This window comes from Solea solea, chromosome 11 (genome assembly GCF_958295425.1).
Source record: "Solea solea chromosome 11, fSolSol10.1, whole genome shotgun sequence".
NCBI classification, from domain to species: Eukaryota; Metazoa; Chordata; class Actinopteri; order Pleuronectiformes; family Soleidae; genus Solea; species Solea solea.
Window position 1 is genome coordinate 2407968 of NC_081144.1, and position 21589 is coordinate 2429556.

General features: G+C 38.6%; 2 protein-coding genes across 2 annotated transcripts; both read right to left on the reverse strand.

Moving 5' to 3' along the window:
• Positions 1-1352: 1352 nt before the first annotated feature.
• Positions 1353-16140, reverse strand: rtel1 (regulator of telomere elongation helicase 1). The gene is made up of 31 exons (XM_058644293.1): positions 15903-16140; positions 15315-15540; positions 15042-15135; positions 14450-14531; positions 14263-14323; positions 13778-13853; positions 13281-13365; positions 13099-13164; positions 12352-12508; positions 12223-12261; positions 12064-12139; positions 11863-11960; positions 11656-11711; positions 11171-11242; positions 10990-11071; positions 10006-10138; positions 9648-9761; positions 8827-8867; positions 7785-7870; positions 7614-7691; positions 7435-7512; positions 6012-6274; positions 5705-5828; positions 4930-5101; positions 4701-4846; positions 4134-4229; positions 3803-4013; positions 3108-3245; positions 2806-2931; positions 1787-1975; positions 1353-1702 (listed from the first exon to the last, which is right to left on the reverse strand). Exons 1-31 carry the CDS (start codon positions 16002-16004, stop codon positions 1623-1625), a joined length of 3447 nt encoding a protein of 1148 aa, XP_058500276.1. The 5' UTR covers positions 16005-16140; the 3' UTR covers positions 1353-1622.
• A 1402-nt stretch (positions 16141-17542) lies between these two features.
• ndufb11 (NADH:ubiquinone oxidoreductase subunit B11) lies at positions 17543-21120 on the reverse strand. The gene is made up of 3 exons (XM_058643146.1): positions 20904-21120; positions 18749-18879; positions 17543-17742 (listed from the first exon to the last, which is right to left on the reverse strand). The coding sequence occupies exons 1-3, from the start codon at positions 21075-21077 to the stop codon at positions 17613-17615; spliced, it is 435 nt and encodes a 144-aa protein (XP_058499129.1). The 5' UTR covers positions 21078-21120; the 3' UTR covers positions 17543-17612.
• Positions 21121-21589: the final 469 nt, after the last annotated feature.

A 21589-nucleotide genomic window follows, 5' to 3' on the forward strand; every position in this document is an offset into this window, starting at 1 on the left:
AGGCTGGCATCCTTCAACGTCTGCAGGAAGCTGCTACAGACCTTCTACCAGTCTGTGGTAGCGAGTGCCCTCCTGTACACAGTGGTGTGCTGGGGGGGCAACCTAAAGAAGAAGGACGCTTCACGCCTGGACAAACTAATAAGGAAGGCAGGCTCTGTTGTAGGCACAGAACTGGACAGTCTGACATCGATAGCTGAGCGACGCACACTCAACAGGCTCCTGTCCATCATAGACAATCCACACCATCCACTACACAGCACCATACACAGACAGAGGAGCAGCTTCAGTGACAGACTGCTGTCAATGTCCTGCTCCACAGAAAGACTGAGGAGATCATTCCTCCCCCATGCCATCAGACTCTTCAACCTGCATCATACATGACACATACATGCAAGCACACATGTACATCTCATTCTACAACGCCTTTATATTTTTTATATATTTTTTCTTTTTTCCTTTTTATACATATGTTTCAGTTTATATTTAGACTGTACATAGACCTGCATGCCTCTTATGTTTCTATCGTGTAACATATTCTGGAGCTGCTGAACTGTGAATTTCTCTGTGAGATGAATAAAGTATCTATCTATCTATCTATCTATCTATCTATCTATCTATCTATCTATCTATCTATCTATCTAGTATATGTGATGGAATCAGCCTCAAATATTCTTAATTTTAATTTAAAAGCACTCGATAAAATCGAGAATTTTCCAATAATTCTGCTATGAATGAATGGTGCAGATTGGATAAAAGCCCATAAGAAACACACAGTAACAGATAATCCTGGGAATGACAAGAGCGTAATGATTTAATCACTTATCATCTCAAAGTAATGACTTTCCATCTCAAATAAGAAGTAACTATCTTAGGGTAAATATTATTATTTTTTCTCTCAACAAGTCCTTAATATCTAAATAATAATAACTCATTTCTATTTAAATGAAGGTGCTACATCTTACCATTTTTTGCCGATTTATTGTTTTTACAAAACACAAAAAAACAACCAGGGATTCTCAGACAATGGAAGTACATAGTCCAAATAGTGTTAAGTAGACATTAAAGGCTGGAAATGATTGAGGTTCTGCAGATTTGGAGACAGATTAACGATTATTTATAATATACCCTAATGAGAGATGGAGGTACTGAGGGTGAGCTCATCCATTGGATGTTCTTTTTGAATTAATTAACTTTATTCATTTAGTTTTTGATTCATCCCTTTGTCTGTTGTATGGTTGTGGATTTTTTGTTTTTGTTTTAAGGACAATGTAATCCAAAATATTTGCCCCAACTCGCTGAATTAATCATCCATCCACCCCCTCAGTGTAATAAGACATTCTGCAAACATGAGCCACAAATGTTTTACATTTATTCATTAAAAAACAATGTTAAAATTTGTTTTTTAATAATACACGTTATATTACTGTACATGATACATGTTTACTTGTCATGACATCGCTGTCAGAGCAGGAAGTCTTTGTCAGTGATCTGCTGTTGTTACAGTATTTCTGAGGTTTGTGTTGTGTCGATTGAGTGTCGCTTACAAATATCAATGTCTCATTGATGTCACGTCGCCACCCTTTTCATATTTTCTTTGCCGATCTTCTCTCACAGCAGGAACATCAGCAGCTCTGACCAATCAGAGCATCCAACATCTCTTTGTACTGCTTCTTATGATGAGGACGAATGAACACGCCAAATCCTTCACAAAGCAAATAGTTAAAAAAAAGAGAATTGTTGAGAACATTGAGTCCTTTTTTATATGCAGGTATTTGTAAGAACTTACTGAGTAGAAGGCTGAAGTCCTCGTTTCTCTCTGTGAACAAGCTCACAACCGTGGTCACCAGCTTCTCGTAGTCGTCATTCTGCTTGTAGCTGTGAATCGCCTGAAAGAGCTGAGCTGACTTTTGGGCTCCCAGAGCTTTTTTCACATCAGCCAGAAAAGCAGAGTGGACCTCTTTCTTTGGAGCACAACCTTGTGGACATAAACACAGAGCACTGGAGGTCAGGAAAAAACTGTTTTTGGTCAGATGACAAAAGGCTAACATAATAAAAATGATGGCGCTTTAAGTCTAAGATATCTTAAGAATATGTTTGCCACTTTATCTTGCTGTTACACATTCTTTTCCAAGAAGAAAATGATGTCTGTAAACCACTCACTCTCCCGCACCAAAGTCCACAAAGAAAATCTGTGTTTTTAGCTTGCAGGAACACAAGAGCTGATATTCTAATGCTGCTTCGTTTGGCAAGTTTGTGTCACTTTGGCAAATCTAAAACAAAAGATTTCAAACACAGAAGTCGCAGAATAACACATTTGTACGTACTGATTGAGGCAGCAGTGGATCACCTACTCACCTACAATTTTACGTGCTGTGACATAAAAATCGCTTGATTTTCTCTATGGACTTTGGTGTGGGAAGGGAGAGGTTTACAAAGCCACACAAACGTCAGTTTCCATTCAGAAAAGACTGATTAACAGCAAGAAAATGTGGTGGACATAATCTTAACATACTGAACTTTTAATGTCTCATGCTGAATCCTGATGATGGCAGCCATTGGCAGACTGTTTTCCTTTTCTTTTTTGGTTGCTTGCTTTGCAGCATACAAAGTTAGTTAATTATGGTGATTAATGGTGACCTTTCCACTGAAGGACCATGTCTGCCTATCTGTTGACTAAAACACCTAATAAAAGCACCCACTCTTTCTGATCTGCTCCATATTTGGGCCACAGATTTGACATTTTATAAGTGTTTATTGCAGAATCCTTTGTTTTTTCATCAAAGGTAAAAGGATGTAAGACCCTACCAGTCGGAGGTTCTTTTAATCCCTTCTGGCTGAGGTGTTGTCCCCCTTTGTTGAGCTGTTCTGTGCTGAGCTGACTGCAGGTTGACATCCCACTGGAGGAGCTCAGAGCCACAGCAGGCTGTTTGTCTGTGGTTTAAACAAAATAAAAACATAACAGTCTGTTGGCACAGTCCCTCCATCTTCTACCAAGTTCATTTGAATACTCGATGCAAACACACACACACCTGTTCTGATTTTAGACCTAGTAAAGCAAATGCAAATTCTCGTGTAATATACAGTAGATGAGGATGAGTGATCCGTACCACTGTGCGGGATCATTGTTTTCTTGTCATCCTTGGATAGCGAGTGGTCAGGTTTGTATCCACAGCCCTGACCGGTCAGTTCCACACATCGCTCGTCAAACTTCTTCTTGTGATGTGGACGAACAAACTGGTAGAAGCCTGTGACACAGAGACAGAGTTAGAAGCAGACGGTCTGAAAAGTCGCCAGATTTACAGTAGCTGTTGGCAACACTGTAATTGATGGCCATCAGGGGATGAAGAGGATTTCAACAAGTGTTTCAAAACAAATCACAGAGTCAACCTTTAATGACTTATTTGGCAGTAAAGCAACAGCTGTTGACATCAAATTCAAGGACTATTCAAGGACTAATTCCCTCAAATTCAAAGGACCAGATGTGCTGACACAGCTAAAGATGGGAGGGTAATTTGAAAGAGCCGCTTCTCTCATGGTGTCTATGGATCTTGGTTAAGTCAGTCATTGTCATTTTCTTTGGTGAGACACGAGATCTTCGTGGAATCTCAACAGCGGAGAGAGACAGTGGCCCAGTCTACGTACACCAAGCAACGCAGGGCGCATGAAACAGTAGGTGGTGTCGTAACAAACAAGGGAGACATTTACCTTAATATCAACTTCTTTCTTGCACAATATTCAATGACTTTCAACTTTCGAGGGTTTCAAGGACCCGTGGGGACTGCGGTCACAGCAGCAGACTCACCGCGGAGCAGACTGTGTGTGTTGGTATCCTCAGCTAAAACAGCTGTGTCAGTGAGCAGGGCCTCCAGGTCGTCAGTCTTCTTGTAGGTCTGCAGAGCCTGCACTATGCGTTCAAAGTTGACTTGGCTCAGCGATTTCTTCATGTCTGCCAGGAAGATCTTTGCCCTGCTGGCTTTACCTTCAGCAGACACATCCTCCAACACGCTGGGTTTCTTCAACCACACGGAGAGAAAAAGAGAAAAAAAGACATTGATTACAACGTTCTGTAACACCAACAGGTACAGTTCATTTTGATTCATAATGTCATATATACAGTAAAATAGTTGTTTTACCTGCTCATGGACTAATTTGATTTTCCGTTTTCCTCCCCGCATTTCATCATCCATCCTCTTGTCAAACTGAATCAAACGCGTGGACAGATGGCTCGCCTTCAAACGAAACATGAAAAATTAAAACAAACATGTTGACCCAGCCACGTCACTTGACGTGGTCATTTCAAGTTGTTTTAGTTAAACACAGTAAACAGAGTAAAAATAATGTTGATAGATAGATGTATAACGAGTACAAGTACAAACAGAAGTAATTGACCTGGTGTTTCTGTTTAGAACCGGAGTTTAGGTCAGGTCAGTGAATGCAACACACAGAATATTGAAGTCCTCCACAGTGGATGTTTATCCTTTTCCTCCACAACAACTCGAAATAAAACACGATGGTTGGACTATGTCAATAGTTATCACTGGTTAGAGTTTATAAAGAAGAACTGAGTCTGAAATTGTATTATACTCATAAGTGCTGCTGATAACGCAGTGTTCACTTGGGACACTGGTTATTACCAGGTCTAAACAGGCTCTAAAAGGCAGCACTGCCTTTGACTTGTAGAAAAACAGACAACACGTTACCGTGTCCTTCCCCACAGCAGCATCACTGCAGCTGTTGCCTCGTTCCAGAGCATCCAGCAGGTTCACCGGCCTCCTCGGACTATCCTGCACACCACTCTCATACTCAATACAGATCCTGGCCATCCCACTGGCTCCGCTCTGTTCATCTGACCACAAACACAAGACAACAGGTGAGGTGACATAACAGGAAGTGACAGGACTGAGCTTTTTATGGAATCTTCATACTCACTGAGCCTCCTCCTCTTCAGGCTGGGAAGGTGGGAGTCCAACATCTTTGCCTTCTGGGTGTGGGAGCTTTGGGATGACAGAAGGGAGGAAGTGAGGCCAGAGGACTGAGTGTCTGGTTGACAGACTGCTCCACAGCTCCCTGCAGCAGACTTCTTCTTCTCTACCACAGGTCTCTGGAACAACCAAACACAAGCGCACAGTCAGTACAGACTCACAAATCAAAATGGAGTCAGCTCAGCCAGCTCATTTCCTTCCAGGTGCTAATGTGAATGTTCAATCTGCCACAGATACATACAGTATATTACATTTATCAAATCAGAGCTAAAGATTTTAGAATGTATAAAGATTAAAAGGGCAGAAATGCAAAGATACTCACTAATTAACATACCATGTAATATTTCATTTTAAAGAAAGTGGGAGCAGGGGTTGTGTCCATTAAAGGTGAATTTGTTTGAAGCCTTTATTGTGTATCATATAAGCTGCAATGTGTAACTGTAGGTGGCTTTTGTTGATGTTGTTGATATTATTCTGCCTCTGGTCTTTATGAACAGAAATGATATGTAACATGCAAACATCAAACAGTCTAAAGTCTAAAACAGAGAAAATCTATCAGACCTGAGGGAGCATTTGCGTGCATAACTTTTTCTGGGTGCTTATTTTTAGTGATTTTTAAATATTTTGGCTATAGTGGAGTTCCACTGAGTGTTGGAGGTAGGTACTAATCTAAAAAAACAAAATAAAGCAGCTTTGTGAACTGTGCATGTGCAAGGACCCACCAGTTTCTGTGCAACCCTGAAGAACTGAGAAGCGTCACGGACCACATTCCCAAAGCCGTCATAGAGGCGAACGTAAGGTCGAACCCACGATGGAAGCTGAGCCCGGGCGTCACTGCCCTTAAACCTGCAGGAAGAGTCACGTGATCTTTTAATTTAACCACCTCAGAGTATGCTAAATCAATAAAAAACACTTTTCTAAAGAAGCTGAAATTGGTTTAATTATTCAACAACTTAACCACACAATAGGAAAAATGCCTCTGCAGTGTCTTTGTGTAGGTAATTCTGTGATATGCAACCAAACTCTGACCTGTGATCACACAAGAAGATGGCTCCAAAATCCTCCTTATGTCGAATGACCCTGCCGATGGCCTGGTTCACAGCTCTGTAAGCCTGCTGTTTGTACCACTCATTCCCAGACAGGTACTTAACTCCTGGAGTTTTTTTGCAGCTCAACTCGTCCAAGAACTTCATCTTCAGCATGACGCGAGGGTCCATCTTCGGAGGGAAGGGAAGACCGGTGACGATGACGCCGCGGCCGAAGGTGTCTGCAAAATCCAGACCCTCACTAGCCTGACGCAGGGATACATTGACAGAAAACAATGTGTGAGATACATACCTGTGTATTGTTATATCTGACATGAAGGGAAAAGAAAAGCCTGTTGAACCTCGGTCTTCCTGAGAGCTGTGACACTGCACAAGGTTTGTTTTCATTGAGGACAGAGTATGTACGACTATGCTGAAAAGTTTAGATCGCAATTTGAGAATATGGTTCATACCAATACAATTTGGCAGAAGATGATGACTAATGTCTTATATCTGTGATATGATGTGACAATTATGCCGTATTTCCACCGGCTCTACTCGCCTCGCCTCGGCACGGCACAGCACAGGTTGCATCTCCACTACAAAAAAAAGGTACCTACTCAACGTGGGCGGAGTCATCACTGCATGGCTGCGTGAAACTGCGGTGACTTTGTTTTATATGCGACACACACACACACACACACACACAAACGAGTGACTAGTGACTTGTAAAGCAGTTGTTTTCAGTGTAACTGAATCAAATCACTAGAATCAGTTAATTAAAAAGATTTGTTCAGTACTTCCTCCATGACAGGAAATGTCAGAAAATGCTGAAAAATAGGTCAGTGTTTGTCAAACCTGGAAATGACGACTCTCTCAAATGTCTTGTTTTTGTCCACAAAGTTTGTTGACTTGTTTTTGTCAAAATATTCACATTAAAGAAGCTGAAAAATCATAAAAACTGGTTTTAATTCTTTAGAAAACTCTCAAACTGAATAATCGATTATCAAAATAGTTGAGGATTCATTTAGTAATCGAGTAATTGAGTAATCAATTCAGCCCTAATCTGGATATTAAACAATAAGGATTTGAGGCGTAAATTTGAAAGTAAAAAACTTTCAACTGTTAATTGTTGTTGATAAACATATTTTTGGTAGGGATGGGAATTGATATCGGTCGGATACAGGTCAAAAATCACTGGATCAGATATTGGACTGATAAAAAATTTAAAATCTGATACAATCCAAAAAGCCTATATATGCTTCACTATGCAGAGACTTTAAAAATGTAAAGAATAATCTGCAAAAGCATTTTAACTGACGATGTTTGGGCTGTTTATTTCTTATTTATTTTCTGAAATTGGATTTCAGAAACCTACAATGCTTCCATGTGGCAAATTAGAAATAATATATTTATAATAACCTCACCTTTCCTCGACACACAGCAAAGAAGCTTCCCCCTTTGGATGCTGGATCATTAACTTTGTTGTAATAACCATCAATAGTCTATGAACAATAGAGACAGGGTCAGCTGCTGAAATGTAGTCATTTAGGGAAATATTCTTAGTAAAATAGCAATACAGACATTTAACAAAAGCTTTACTTGCCTCATTAAAAGTGCCTTTTCCTTTTGGTTCAACAAACATAGGCTTTATGTTTTCAATACGATCTGCCTGTCCGTTTTCCTGATGAGAACGAACAAACAAACAAACATCAGAAATCATGTGGAAGGTTTGATATTATGTCTTCACTGTTGATACATTTTACTACATACTTACTCTCCAGAACTCCAGGGTTTTCTCCATTAAAGGAAAAGAAGGAAAAAACACTAAGAGACCATGAGGAACCACACGACTCAGGTTGGCTGAGGAGAGAACACATTTATGATGAGGAAAAGTTTATGTATGTACAGTTGAAACCAGAAGTTTACATACACTATATAAAAAGACACATATGGATGAACCAGACTTGTGCAAGTCCACAATTCTCTTCCTGATATCTTGGCTGATTTCTTTTGACTTTCCCATGATGTTACACAAAGAAGCAGTGTGCCTTAAAATACATCCACAGGTGTGTCTCTAATTAACTCAAATGTTGTCAATAAACCTATCAGAAGCTTCCAAAGACATGACATCTTCATTTGGGCTTTCCCAAATTGTTTAAAGGCATAATAATCTTAGTGTATGTAAACTTCTGACTTTGAAGAAAGTAATACAAAATTGTCTAAAAAAATCCTTCGCTCATTATTCTGGCATTTAGCAAATAGAAATAATTTTGATAATCCTAACGGACCTAAAACAGGAAAAGTGATTGTCTGATTTCATGTCAGACAGTGAGAAAAAAAAAGCATATGTGTTTTTTTATATAGTGTATGTAAACTTCTGGTTTCAACTGTATGTGGAGGAGACTGAGGTATGTCGGAATGCAGGAGGTTTTCCTTAAGGCTTTCTCTGACTGTGTCGGCATCAGTGGAAACTCATGCTATGTTGATCCAGTATTGTGTGCAATTCCACCAATGTTATTCATATCAGTGCAATATCTCCTCTACAATGTTTACACTGCAAGTCTTAAGCTCATGCTGCGTATACTCACTGTCTATACTGCATTACTACTACCTTATTATCTTAATATTTTTTTATATTTGTATATAAAATTGTATATGTTACAATTCATGTTTATCATATTTAATATTTACTTTTTAAATATCTTTGCCTGTAACTCCCCCCCCCTTGTGGTGCTAATAAAAGACTGTGGCTTATTTTCAGCCAGAAAAAAAGTCCTTCGATCATCGATAGAGAAAAAAAAATCAGTTGGACTTACCAACAGTGTTGCCTAAAGACGCCATGTTTTCAGGAATAAACCTGTCACAGAAAGAAAGGTTACAAATTTTAAATTTGCAAGAAAATTGATTTGCCTTTTACTATAATCATCATCACATCTGCAGGGTTGACATGAAAATCACTAAACTACGAGTCACAAAGACGGTCAACAAATCTTACTCAGATTTATTTGTAAAGCAAATGAATTACACACTGGCAACTCAATGTGCTAGACATAAAATAAACAGAGTTCAGAAAAATAGAAAGAGTAAAAAAACACAAAGCTAGACGGCTAGACGGCAAACCGGCTTGCTGCCCCCTCACTGAGAGGATGGCAAAGGCATTCACCAAACTCGAGACACCATCGACATCCGGACAGCAGAAAGCCTCCACATCTTCTGCCGCCGACTAAAAACACATTTCTTTCGACTCTACCTCGTCTAAGACGACGACGACAAAGCACTTACAAGCACTTACTTGTACATCACACTTATGACTAGCACTTTATAGTTGGGCTTACTTTAAGCACTTACTTACTTCTAGCTCTTGTTTGTTCCCAAATGTTTAAATGCACTAATTGTAAGTTGCTTTGGATAAAAGCGTTTGCTAAATGACATGTAATGTAATCTAATGTAGACTAAAAATAGAGCATAGAATATGATAATAATTTAAAGATTGTACATTACATGTAAAGTCATTTAAAAGAGCTCACTTATTTACATTGGTACTGATTTCAGCACCATACTCAAGTCAAGTCTGAACAGAGCCTCTAGTTGTGTGATGTAATCAATACTGCAAATAATAATAATAAAAAATACTAACCTTCTATCAAATGCTGAACTTAACTGGACGCCATCTGGGCCTCGGTCGATGACGCTGACAAAGATCTGATCCCGTTCAATCACGTGGCTGTTTTCCAGACACACTGGGAATTCTCTACAGCAACAACAAAAATACAGGATTAAGATTAACTGTTACCTGCTGCTATAGGACTGCTCACAGTCCCAGTGAGATTATATTAGTACCATCATAGACACAACCACACAAAAAAACAACATCAGAGTGCATAATGTAGATACAAATCACAGCACTGGGCAGTAATAATTAGACATATTATGACATAGATGAGATAGTAGCTTTGCTTCATTTTGAATTTCTGTGTTTAAAAAAAATAACTTACATCCTCATCTCAGAGGTGAAGGAGGACAGAGGAGAGAGGGTCCCACTGGTCAGAATGATGCTGCGAACACCTTGATTTACCAGTTCTTGCATGCTGAAGCCAGGAGAGAAGCACCAGTAACTCAGAATGTTGCCTACAAGGTGCCAAGAAACAGTCTGTTAAAATGGGTTTTCAGTGAGAAAACCTCGAGAAAACCCTCAGCAGGGTCCAACCTCAGAGTCAGAAAGGTTTATGACAACATCGCTATAAATGAAAAAGACAAGTTAAAGCTGTAATTTTCTTCTGAAACACTGTGTGGTGGAGAAAAGAAAATAAACCTGCTGCTGTAGCAGGAAACTGGAAAAGGCTGCAACAGCAGGTAACGCTGCAAATGATGCATCAGACAAATCCCATCCCTTCGTTTCTATTCTCTAATCAATGCAAGATTAAAACACTTCTGTGTAATCACCATAGAATAATTCAGTGACAAATTGTTCAATAACAAAGTCAGTCAGTCAGTCATCATCTACCGCTTTATCCTCCACCAGAGGGTCGCGGGGGGTGCTGTGCCAATCTCAGCTACATCGGGCGATAGGCGGGGTACACCCTGGACAGTTCGCCAGTCCATCGCAGGGCCACACACAGATAGAGACAAACAACCATTCACTCTCACACTCACTCCTATGGTCAATTTGGAGTGTCCAATTAACCTATCCCCACATTGCATGTTTTTGGACTGTGGGAGGAAGCCGGAGAACCCGGAGAGAACCCACGAACACACGGGGAGACCATGCAAACTCCATGCAGAAAGGCCTTTGTTCCAACCGGGGCTCGAACCCGGGTCTTCTCGCTGCAAGGCGAGAGTGCTAACCACTATACCACCGTGTGGCCCTCAATAACAAAGTAATAAAATAAATATCTGATAGTTGCAGCCCACTAGAAAATTGGGATTTTGTGGAATGAATGTGAATTATGTGCCGAGGCTCAAGGCTGTATCAACATCACCTTGTTTCTTTGATGCGGTAGAAGCCCACACATCCGTGTTCTGCTTCTTCCTGTTAAAGCTGTTGTCTTTGTGGATATGAACCTGTGTCGAACACATGAATATGATAAGATGATGTCACTGTGGTGGAGAGATGCACAGTCAATTCCGGGCTGTTCACATCGATGTTTAATGAACACGCACCTTAAAATGAGCTGTGTTGGTCTGCATCTGTAGGTCTCTGTCCTTATCCGACTGTTCACCACAAAACACCAGCTGCAGGACGAAGAAAGAATGTTGAGGTTTTAAAACATCTTTATCACAACTACCACATTAGGAAGTGATTTGGGGACACTGGGGATTTTTAGCCACTACAATGGTAACTATAACCAACATAATATTTATTTTCTCTCATGGTTAAAATATTCATTCATGTTACAACAGTGTGAGTAGGGCTTGGGTTTTCTCCCTCTATCTACAATTCCTCACCAACACATACACTGACATCAAACACATATGTACAGTTAGACAATGTGAGCATTTTCACAACTGCTCACATCCAGGAAAAGCCATTCTTTGCATTGTCCACTTTTGGTTTAATCTCTTTCAGGAAGGATTCCTAATGCCAGGTCTGGACAGAATACTATAAAAATGTGCGACTGCTCCTCTATCTTCATCATGTAGCGTACCTGTATGATATCAGACAGCTTCTGCAGTCCATTTGTGTTCAGGAATACTCCCGTCTCTGGAGGGACAACATGTTTCAGACCAGTGTGGAAAAAGTCTAATGAAGTTCTTGGTCTACAGTCAATTACTACTTTTTTGTAGGCATTTATCAAAATAAATCAACAAATAAGAGACCACATCTCTAGGTGGATGGTAAAAGTCATACTGACGTCCTGCTAAGTGTCCACTGATCTGCTCCAGAGCTTCGTAGACGGCCGTCTTGCTGTCGTAGGTGAGGTGAGCTCTCTTCAACAGCTCATAGATGAAGCTGAGACAGAGACAGAGCAGATGTGTCAACACTCAGACATACAGTGCACAAAAGCACAGATTTATATTCAAGATTTATCGTCCACTATCACGCTTTGACCTACATTCCTGGTTTTGTGATGCCTTTGTCACTTGGAACCTCATAAGAATCAATAGCAGCTTCCAGGTCCAGCAGAATCTCTGTGAAAGCAGACATGAAACCCATGGTTAGGTAAAACGCATTAACTGCAGGCATTTGTATAACTTAATTTAAAGATACTTACGCTTGATTTTAGCAATCGTGGTTATATCTACTTTTAAACCTGAAACAGAAAAACATATTAGCAGCTGAAACTAGTGACATAACGTAACAAGTGTGACGTTCAAAGGTTGAGATATGTAGGAATTCAGACCTGAGTTGAGGGATTCTACATTGAAGTCTTCAGTGAAAGTGCTTCCATGGCTGACCTCTTTAGCCTGCTCCACCAGCAGCCTGTCCACGGCACTAATGGCGGAGGCTACATCATAGGGAGTCAGGTCAAAAGATGTCGACTCTTCACAGGTCTTTTCCTGCAGACAACAGAGAAACATGCTGGGATAAGCTCTGCTCTCTGTACATATATACCTCTGCTCCCAATAAATGTAAACACTTCTAGTGCAGTTTCCGCTCAATACCTGCCTGTTTTTTGTGTATTTTTGGTGTGTTAGAATACTAACTTACTACGACTCAACAGTTTTGTTTAAAGTGAGAAAATGGAGGATTTCAACCTTCAAATAAGGACTGCATCGCCTGCGTTGGCATTCTGTTACTGATGATTAAATTAATTGTCAACTATTTTGATAATCAATTAGCTTTTTTCATGATTAAAACAAGATTTCTGATTGTTTCAGTTTCTTAAATGTGGTTTCTGGTTTCTTTGCTCCAGATAACAAAGAAATCATTAAAAACTGAATCATTTTGGTTTGTTTGTTTTTTTCTGTAATTTTCTTTTACAGAATCGTCTGTAAATTCTGTTGAAATGTTTGATACATTTTAACTGAAATCCTACTGAATCACTCACAATAAAGTATATGTAATGAAATGATATAACGGGTGCTAAAACACATTAGTGAAGTGTTTTTATCAAATAACAGAGTGAACATGTTTAAAACAGTCTTACCACATTATGAGCTTCATCAAAAATGACAACAGCTCTATTCAGTTCGATATTGTGGGCCCTGCGGCTCTGTGAAACAACGAGGAGAGAGAATTCACACTTTTATTAAAGCAGGACAATGCACTTGTCAGAAGTCAACACTTGTGGACACATGTGATCTGAAGATGACTGTGAAGGCCGCTCACCTTTGGATCCAGCAGGTAGTTGTACGGCATAAAAATGATTTCTGCCTGCTGCTTCAAGGAACGCGAGAGGTAGTATGGACAGACTCTGGAGAGAAGGAGAAGAAGAAAAAAAGACTGATTGAGGTATCACACAGACATTTTTTTGAAGCTGTGTCTTACAGAATGTACCTATTTTTACCCAGACTGATTTACTTTAATTTCCCTTTTTATGTCCCCATGTGAGTGTTATTAAAAGTAGGGCTGCAATGATTAATTGATTACTAAATTAATTTCCAACTATTTTCATAGTTATTGAATTGGTTTGAGTGTTTTAAATAAATGAAGAGGATTTAACTTTAGCTGGACAGAGATCAGATCAGGAGACACACATGATAACGGCATGATCATTTTTAAATCATATGTGAACATAATCTCGACATTTTAAAATCAGGTGCAAATAAACTAAATGTTTTAATAGTGGATCTATAAGTAGGTGAACATGAATATAGAAATCTCACCTTTGTTTGTTGCCAAATTTGACCAAGTCTTCCACGTCAAGGATAGAGTTCACCAAGTCTCTGTCGGTGCTTTTCTCTGAGGACGAAATCACAGAATCAAGTGTTATGTTGACTTTAAATGTGTTCAATGTTCAAGTACAAACATGTGGCCTGTTAAAAAACAAAATGATTTTCCATGTTATCCTGTAAGTTGCTACATGGATAATCAACTTTTTAGATACAAACAAATCCTGTGGTGACTTTTTCTGTGATTTCAGCTTCTTAATTGTAAATATATTGCAGTTTCTCTTGCTCCACTATGACAGTAAACTGAATATCTTTGGTTTGTGGAAGAAACAAGATGACACCTGAGGTTTGGGAAACAAAGATCAACATCTGTCTTCATAAACAACTGAGTGATTGAGAAAATAATCATTACTTGCAGCCCTAGAAGTAATTTTGTATAATCCACCTGGGTGAAGCTCCTCACTGTCTTATACAATTACCGTCAACATTGTTGTAGTAGACGCATGACCTTGTGGAGACTTTTCCTCTGCACATATGGACCTGAAAACACCACAGGTATCAGTTTTCCAAAGTAGCCACACATACTCACACATGGAGTGAGTATGTGACAGCAGATTCAGCGACATTTCATCTGCAAACTAGAGGTGAGGTGTGTGGTGTGCTTACTTTGATGTGGTGGCTCTCTTGACGCATCACTTCCTGGTTGATACACAGCTGCTCTCTTGACCCCAGGACACAGACTTTAGGGCTGAATAAACAAACAAACACATAATGGTTACAAGACCAGAAATGGCCAAATACTGGAATAAAATAAAAACTGCAGATTATCAGTCTGTAAATTTGGGACAGTCTGGATTGTGTATTTGCATTTTAACAGATCCAATATCAGTCGACACAGTCATTTTATACCTTTTAAACTATGACACTGATAACAACACATTTGTATACATATAGGATTTTTGGATTGTATCAGAATTTCCATTTTACATCTGTCTGGTATCTGAGTATCGTATCGGCTCATCCCTAGACATGGGTCAATGTAAGTTTGGTTCTGATTAACATGGGTTGGTTTGCTGATAAAATCATGGTTTCAAACAGAACAAGAGCCATAATAGGAACCGTGCAGGTGCTCAACAGCCTCACCAACACCAAGAGTTCATCCCAAGTCATCGATCATGTATGAAACGTGTGCATCTGACTGTAGAGTAAAATTCCCCATGAAATAATACTAATACCCATGCTGATGAGTTAACAGTACCTGTAAGACGTGTTCTTCAACTCATTGATAACCTGTGCGAGCTGCGAGTGAGTCCTGGATGCATATATGATCTTGGGGACATCAGTGTAACTGGCTGGAAGACAAATAACAAGGACACACAATACTTGCATTTTGTTGCATTAAGGTATCAGCAAGAGTAGATTCTATTTATGAATAAATGATGGTTGAACTGCTGGCTGGAAAAATGTATATTTAATGTAAAAATTGCCTGACCTTTTCATCCAGAGGGATGACAGGGAGTGTGTTTCTTACTTGTTGTGGGACCGTCTGCAGCAGTTGATCCCCACGATGACAGAGGTGTGTTCTGGAACATCTCACCAGCACCAGCACCAGCACTAGTACCAGCACCACCCATCCTCTCTTTTATCTTTTGGGCAGAGATAGTGTCCTTGAAGTGCTCCCTCCAGGCTAATGTGGCACACAGCAGGCACAGGGTTTTACCAGTCCCCGTGGGACTCTCCAGAACCCCATTTATTTCCTGGAACAAACACACAGACACATTAAGCAGGTGTACTTATCCTCAATGCACTTATGCACAATATTATACTCATTCTACTATAATAACTACTCCCGTGTCATTACAAGCAATATTATTTTCTAATTACTAACCTCATTTCACTAAATCCATAATCTCATACCTGTCCTCTATTAGGCAGGCTGTGTTTTAATGTACTGTATTCTTCTATTCTCAGTTGGTTAGTTAGTTTTCTTTACACCCTTGTCATTGATTTAGTGAAATGTGTCTGGCACAAGGATTTTATCGAGGGTAAATAAGGTTCCACTGAGTGTCAGCCATGACAGCGTGTTGATGTTTGAATAATAATAATGAAAAAAACTCACCTTCGTAAGACATTCAATCACTTTGCTCATGTAGACTTTCTGACAGTCATACGGAGGAAAAGGGAATTTCACGGTGACTCCATGAAGACTCAGGTCCGTCATGATGAGTGTCCGAGTTTAAGCAGCATTAACTATGACGTTAACATGAACTTTTTAACAGTTTTTAACGTTAACATGCGGCACTGACTGTTGAATCCTCACAACAGCAGGACATAAACATACCAGACTTCGCGCCTGCTTTCCGCTTTCGATCTGCGCATGCGCACTATGATAACATACCTCTGCTGCGTTCACGTCGCCTGGGAATATTGAGCATTTCTAATATGCACTGCATAATATACTGCATTTGTGATTGTGAAAGAAATATACAGTTATGTAATATATATAAATATATATATTTAACGCTCACACTGCCACACAAAGACAAAAAATTAACTAAGTAGTACACAATATGTAATAAGGATTAATTTCTGTCACTCATGAAGTCTATGGAAGCTAATTTCTGCCAAAATGGCAAAAATAAAGATCCATTAAATAAATATTACTTATTCAGTATCACAAACGACAGACCGAGTAATCGAAAATAATGACTTAGTATCACAAATTAGAATGATTACTTAGAACTCAAGTTAATTAGATTCTCACAGAATAATGTCAAAAGCCATTCATTTTTATTTTTGCAGATTGTTTCTCATCATAATGACCTAACAGATTTTCCTTTTTTTAACCACTAGGTTGTACTCTGTTAAATCAGACGTGTTTTTAACTCTGGGACAAAAATAAAAGCTGTGCAGGATTCACAGCTTTACCTAATATATTATATTTAATTAATCTCTTTTTAAAATACATATGTATTTACTTTGCGTACAACATACTTTCTTGTGGCAATTTTTTGAAATCGTTGTTTTCATGACTTTGTATGAGACCACAAACAAAGAAAATACATATATTTTTATTTTTGCTTCTTGGGCAAATCAATGAAGCCAATTTGTAAAAATCCAATTTAAAATGCATGTCATTTTTTTTGGCTATCTTACACTAATCTTGCATACATGTAACACACTGTCGTCATATCATTATCTTAAAATTCTAATATAAGTGATGCACTTCAAAGTTATTCTTTTGATGGCAATTGCTCACACAGGAGAAAATTTAATTCTCAGTTGATTTAAAGCCCACATTGAGGGATTATTTTCGATCCATGGGATGTTATGATCCAAGACCAAAACAATTGCCATTATAACTCTTAAGCAGTGCTACAGGATTAGCATGTTACCTTTCTATAACATGTAAAATGTTCAATTGTTTTCAAGTTAAATTAGGGCGAGCTGTGTATTTTGTTAATCTTGCACATTATTACACATTATGGACTGAGTGATGTTGCAGTAAAGATTTCAGTAGCAGAATCAGGTCAAAATAATTCTGCAAGTCAACCCAGGCACATTCAGGACAGCAGCATGAGAGTTTGGGGACTCCACCACAATCATGAAGAACCATGACACATTTAACTGTGACAATATGTTATTTTGAACGGCTTCAAAATACACCTTGTTTTTGGTACTGAACTTCAAAATAATAATTAGGGAACATTCAAATTACTGTTCCAAGAAGCCACTGTCCACACACAACAATTACACAACTCAATAATTACAACATTTATTTTCAGAAGAAAACGATATCTCGAAACAGAGTGAGAGGGTGTGGGACTTGTTACTCTTCGCCAGCGGAGGGCAGAATAATCGTGCTTGGGTCGTAGTAGTTCTTGTCTATAAGAGGAAGACCCTCCTGCTCTCTCAGCTGGACCAGACGCTCGGCCTCCCTTCTGGACCACTTTCGCATTCTGGGAAAAAAAACACAAGAGGAGATGCAGTCAGAGATAAGACTTTGGGCCACTATTGAAAACAACATGCTGCATCGGAACTAAGAGGTTTACACAAAGGACTTCCCTACAGTAGAGGCAGCAGACAGCAGTCTCAATCCAGACCTTGATGCTTTCGTGTCTGGACCTACAGTATATGTCTAGAAAATATCTAGTTGCAATGTTTCAGGTCTTTGGCCCTTTGTCAGACAGTTTTGGCTCCAGCTCAACCTGCGACCTTCATATGGAGGATAAAAACACTAGAAAATGGATGTTATCGCAACTGTGATTCCATATGTAATATTGTTTTTTTTATTCAGCTTTAGCTTGAAATTGATTATGTAATAGATTAAAAACACAATGAACGTTACCACAACACCCTCAAAGTGCGCAAGTACCAGTGTGTAGAATTTAGTGAATCCATATAAGATTATGGTAATAAAAACAGTTATTTTGTTTCAGGTGATGATGATGAATAAATTAAATGAAAGCATAATGTTGTATATTGTATTCAATTTCTGTTGATAGATCCCCTTTAGTCTATAAACTGGACCTTTAACAACTCTATAGTTTACTCTAACGCATGGCTGAGAATTAAAAATGGAAAGATATGAATGAATCATGGATATTTTCATGTGCATAAATTGGCACCAGCACCCCCTCATGTGGAGGATAAAGCAGTAAAAGATGGGGAGTGATTGAGTGAAGAACTGCAAGCTTTAAGACTTGCACGTTGGGTCTTTTGAAATCATGATCATGATTTGAAAATGATTAATTGTTTAGCTCTACTATAAACCGATAAATCAATGTCTTTTTATCTGAAGGAGGTACATAAAATGTCTGTAAGTCAACACTCAGCTTTACTCTTTCAATCAATAAACATCACACATCTCTATTTGACATATTTGTGCAGTCTGGTGACGTTAAAAGATGTCATAAAGAAATGTACTTGGGATTATTAACAGATGTGAAAAGATTGGGAACTCACCCATGGTCTGGTAAATAATAGACAAACACAGAACCGAGAACAAGAGCCACAGAGACGCCAAAGAAGAAGCCCACCCGCATGTTCCACTGATCCACCACGGGGTCACTGGAGAAGCCATGGTAATCTGGATTCTAACAAAACACACAGAGAGTGTGAGTGGTCAAACACAATGCACATCTTCAATTGGGTTAAATCATCAGACTTCATGAATTATTATGAGTCTAAGGCAAATTCATCTCTTACATCTTATGACATTCAGATTTTAATAATAAACTACCAACTGTTATCTACAGGCTGAAAGTTGCATTCACACTTCCTCTCTGACTCTCTCCTACATCATATATCACCCATCGACTTTAAATGATTTCTAAAGATTGTAGGGCTACAACGAAATGAATCACCAACTATTATTGATAATCAATTGATTTGGTGTCAGTGTTTTTTCTTAGTATTTAAAAATGTATCTGATTCTCAGGCTTCTTAAATGTGAACATTTTCTGGTGTCTTTGCTCCATATAACAAATCAATCGTTAAAACGTAATCATTTTGATTTCAGGACAAAACAAGACATTTGAGAACATCATCAGTTCCAGGTTTGGAAGTTTGCGATTAATAGAGAAATTAATCAAAAACATTAATCGATTATGAAAATAAACATTTAGCTGCAGTGGCAGCCTGAAGAAGAATGAAATGATGTGATTTGGTGGGTAACATTTATCATATTTTATGATTGCCAAGCTCTGGATCTGATGGAAAAAGAGTGCAGAAGATAGATGTACATACTTTTTGACATGATGTAAAGTTTAGGTTGTGTGAAGTAGAGCTGAAACAATTACTCGATTAATCGATTATTAATCGATAACTAAATTCAACGTCAACTACTTTGATAATCGATTCATCAGTTTGTAAGGGATTAACACTGATTTTTTTTCCAGGCTTCTTAAATGTGAATATGTTGTGGTTTCTTTGCTCCACATAACAAAGAAATCATTAAATCTGAATCATTTTTGGTTTTTGGACAAAACAAGACATTTGAGAATATCATCCTTTACAGGTTTGACACATACTGATCAACATTTTCTGGACCAAATGATTCCTCGATTAATCGACAAAATCATCAACTAATTACTCAATTATGAAAAGAATTGTTAGTTGCAGCCACTCTCAAGACACATTCATTTCTTTGAAACATGTTCTAGAAAATGTGTGTGACAAACACATTGACTATGTCCTGCATAGTCAGGATCTATACGTGTGTATGTTTATTTGAATGTGTTACCTCTTATTAGGGCTGATTTTATATAAATATCTAATTTGCAATTATATTAAATGAAATTGTGCTCGAGAGGGAATTGAATTGAACATATTTAAAATGATAACTGAGTGATATTTGTGCAGATCTGTGAGAAACAAAAATGTTCTCTTAAGTCTGTAGATTTTGAAAATATTGTGATAAATTGTTCATCCCTAACTCTAATGGACCTTTATGTGGTATAAACACTGACCGTGTCAGGACCAGTAGTCCTTATGGAGAACAAAACCACATTTCTGAGGAATTGATTAGGCTGATGGCTATGATTTAAACATTGTTTATGTTCTAGTTAGGCTTAGCATTTCATTTTTGTTTTTTGCTACTTGCTGTTGTTTGTTGTTATAATGTTGTTTAGACTTGGATCTTTATTACATAGTATGTATATGTAAAGATAGATAGATATTTATAGTCTGTGTATACGAGAGTATTGAATATAGTTTCTTTACATTCTACACTCTAGTAAACATTCTAGTATGTTTACAGTCTCAGAGGTTCAGGGTCACATTTCAACGTGGATTGTATGAGTACAAGATGCATGTGACAAAAAAAACTCTTTAATCTTGAAATGGTTATGATTATGGATAAAGCTCTGTTTCAGCTGTTGAAATGAACAGAAGTCAATGCAAAGCCCTACTAATGATAGCTGTGTACACCAGTGTGTATGTATGTGTGACAGAGAGATAAAGAGTCAGACAAAATCTAATCTAATCATACCAACATATTACTTTTACCACATAAAGAGTAAACTTGTCCACAGCTCACAGCGGCTCTATGTTTTGACCGTCACTGACATGGTTAGTATCCGCTGGGCAGCGACGGTCGCGTCTCATGGAGAGAACTCACCTTGACATACTCGCTGACCTCCCCGTGTTCAGCTTTGCCCGCCGCGGGGAACAGCTCCGTCACAGCGGCCGAACCTGCGCTACCGGTCGGTTTGGACTGAGACACGAAGCGTGACTGTGGACCGGAGAGTATCCGAGGCAAGGCGAGCCCGAGCCGCGACATTCGGGTCAACATTTTGCCTGTTTGTGGAAGATACTGCTGACCCGGAAGCGGAAACCGCACACGTTTGCCTCTTCTTCTTCTTAGATTTTAGCGGCGTTACCGCCACCCTATGGTGTCCGTCGGTATTTTCTTTTCAACGTAAACAAAAACGACAAAAAGTATACAACACAGGCAGCTACGATATAAGGTACGTTTTTTGTTGTTTCTATATGTATAGAAGCCCAAGAATGCATATCCAAGTCATAATTATTTGATACTAAGTCATCATTTTGAGATAATATCCCGTAATTATGAGATGCTATGTCATAATAATGAGATACGATTTCAAAATGATAACTTAGTATCTCATAATTATGACATGTGAAGTCATCATTTTGAGATACTAATCCATTATAATAATGAGATACTATTTAAGTGATAATAACGAAATAATATCCCATAATTATGCGATGCTAAGTCATAATAATCAGATACTATCTCATATTTATGAGATATTCAGTCACAATAATGAGATAATATTTCAT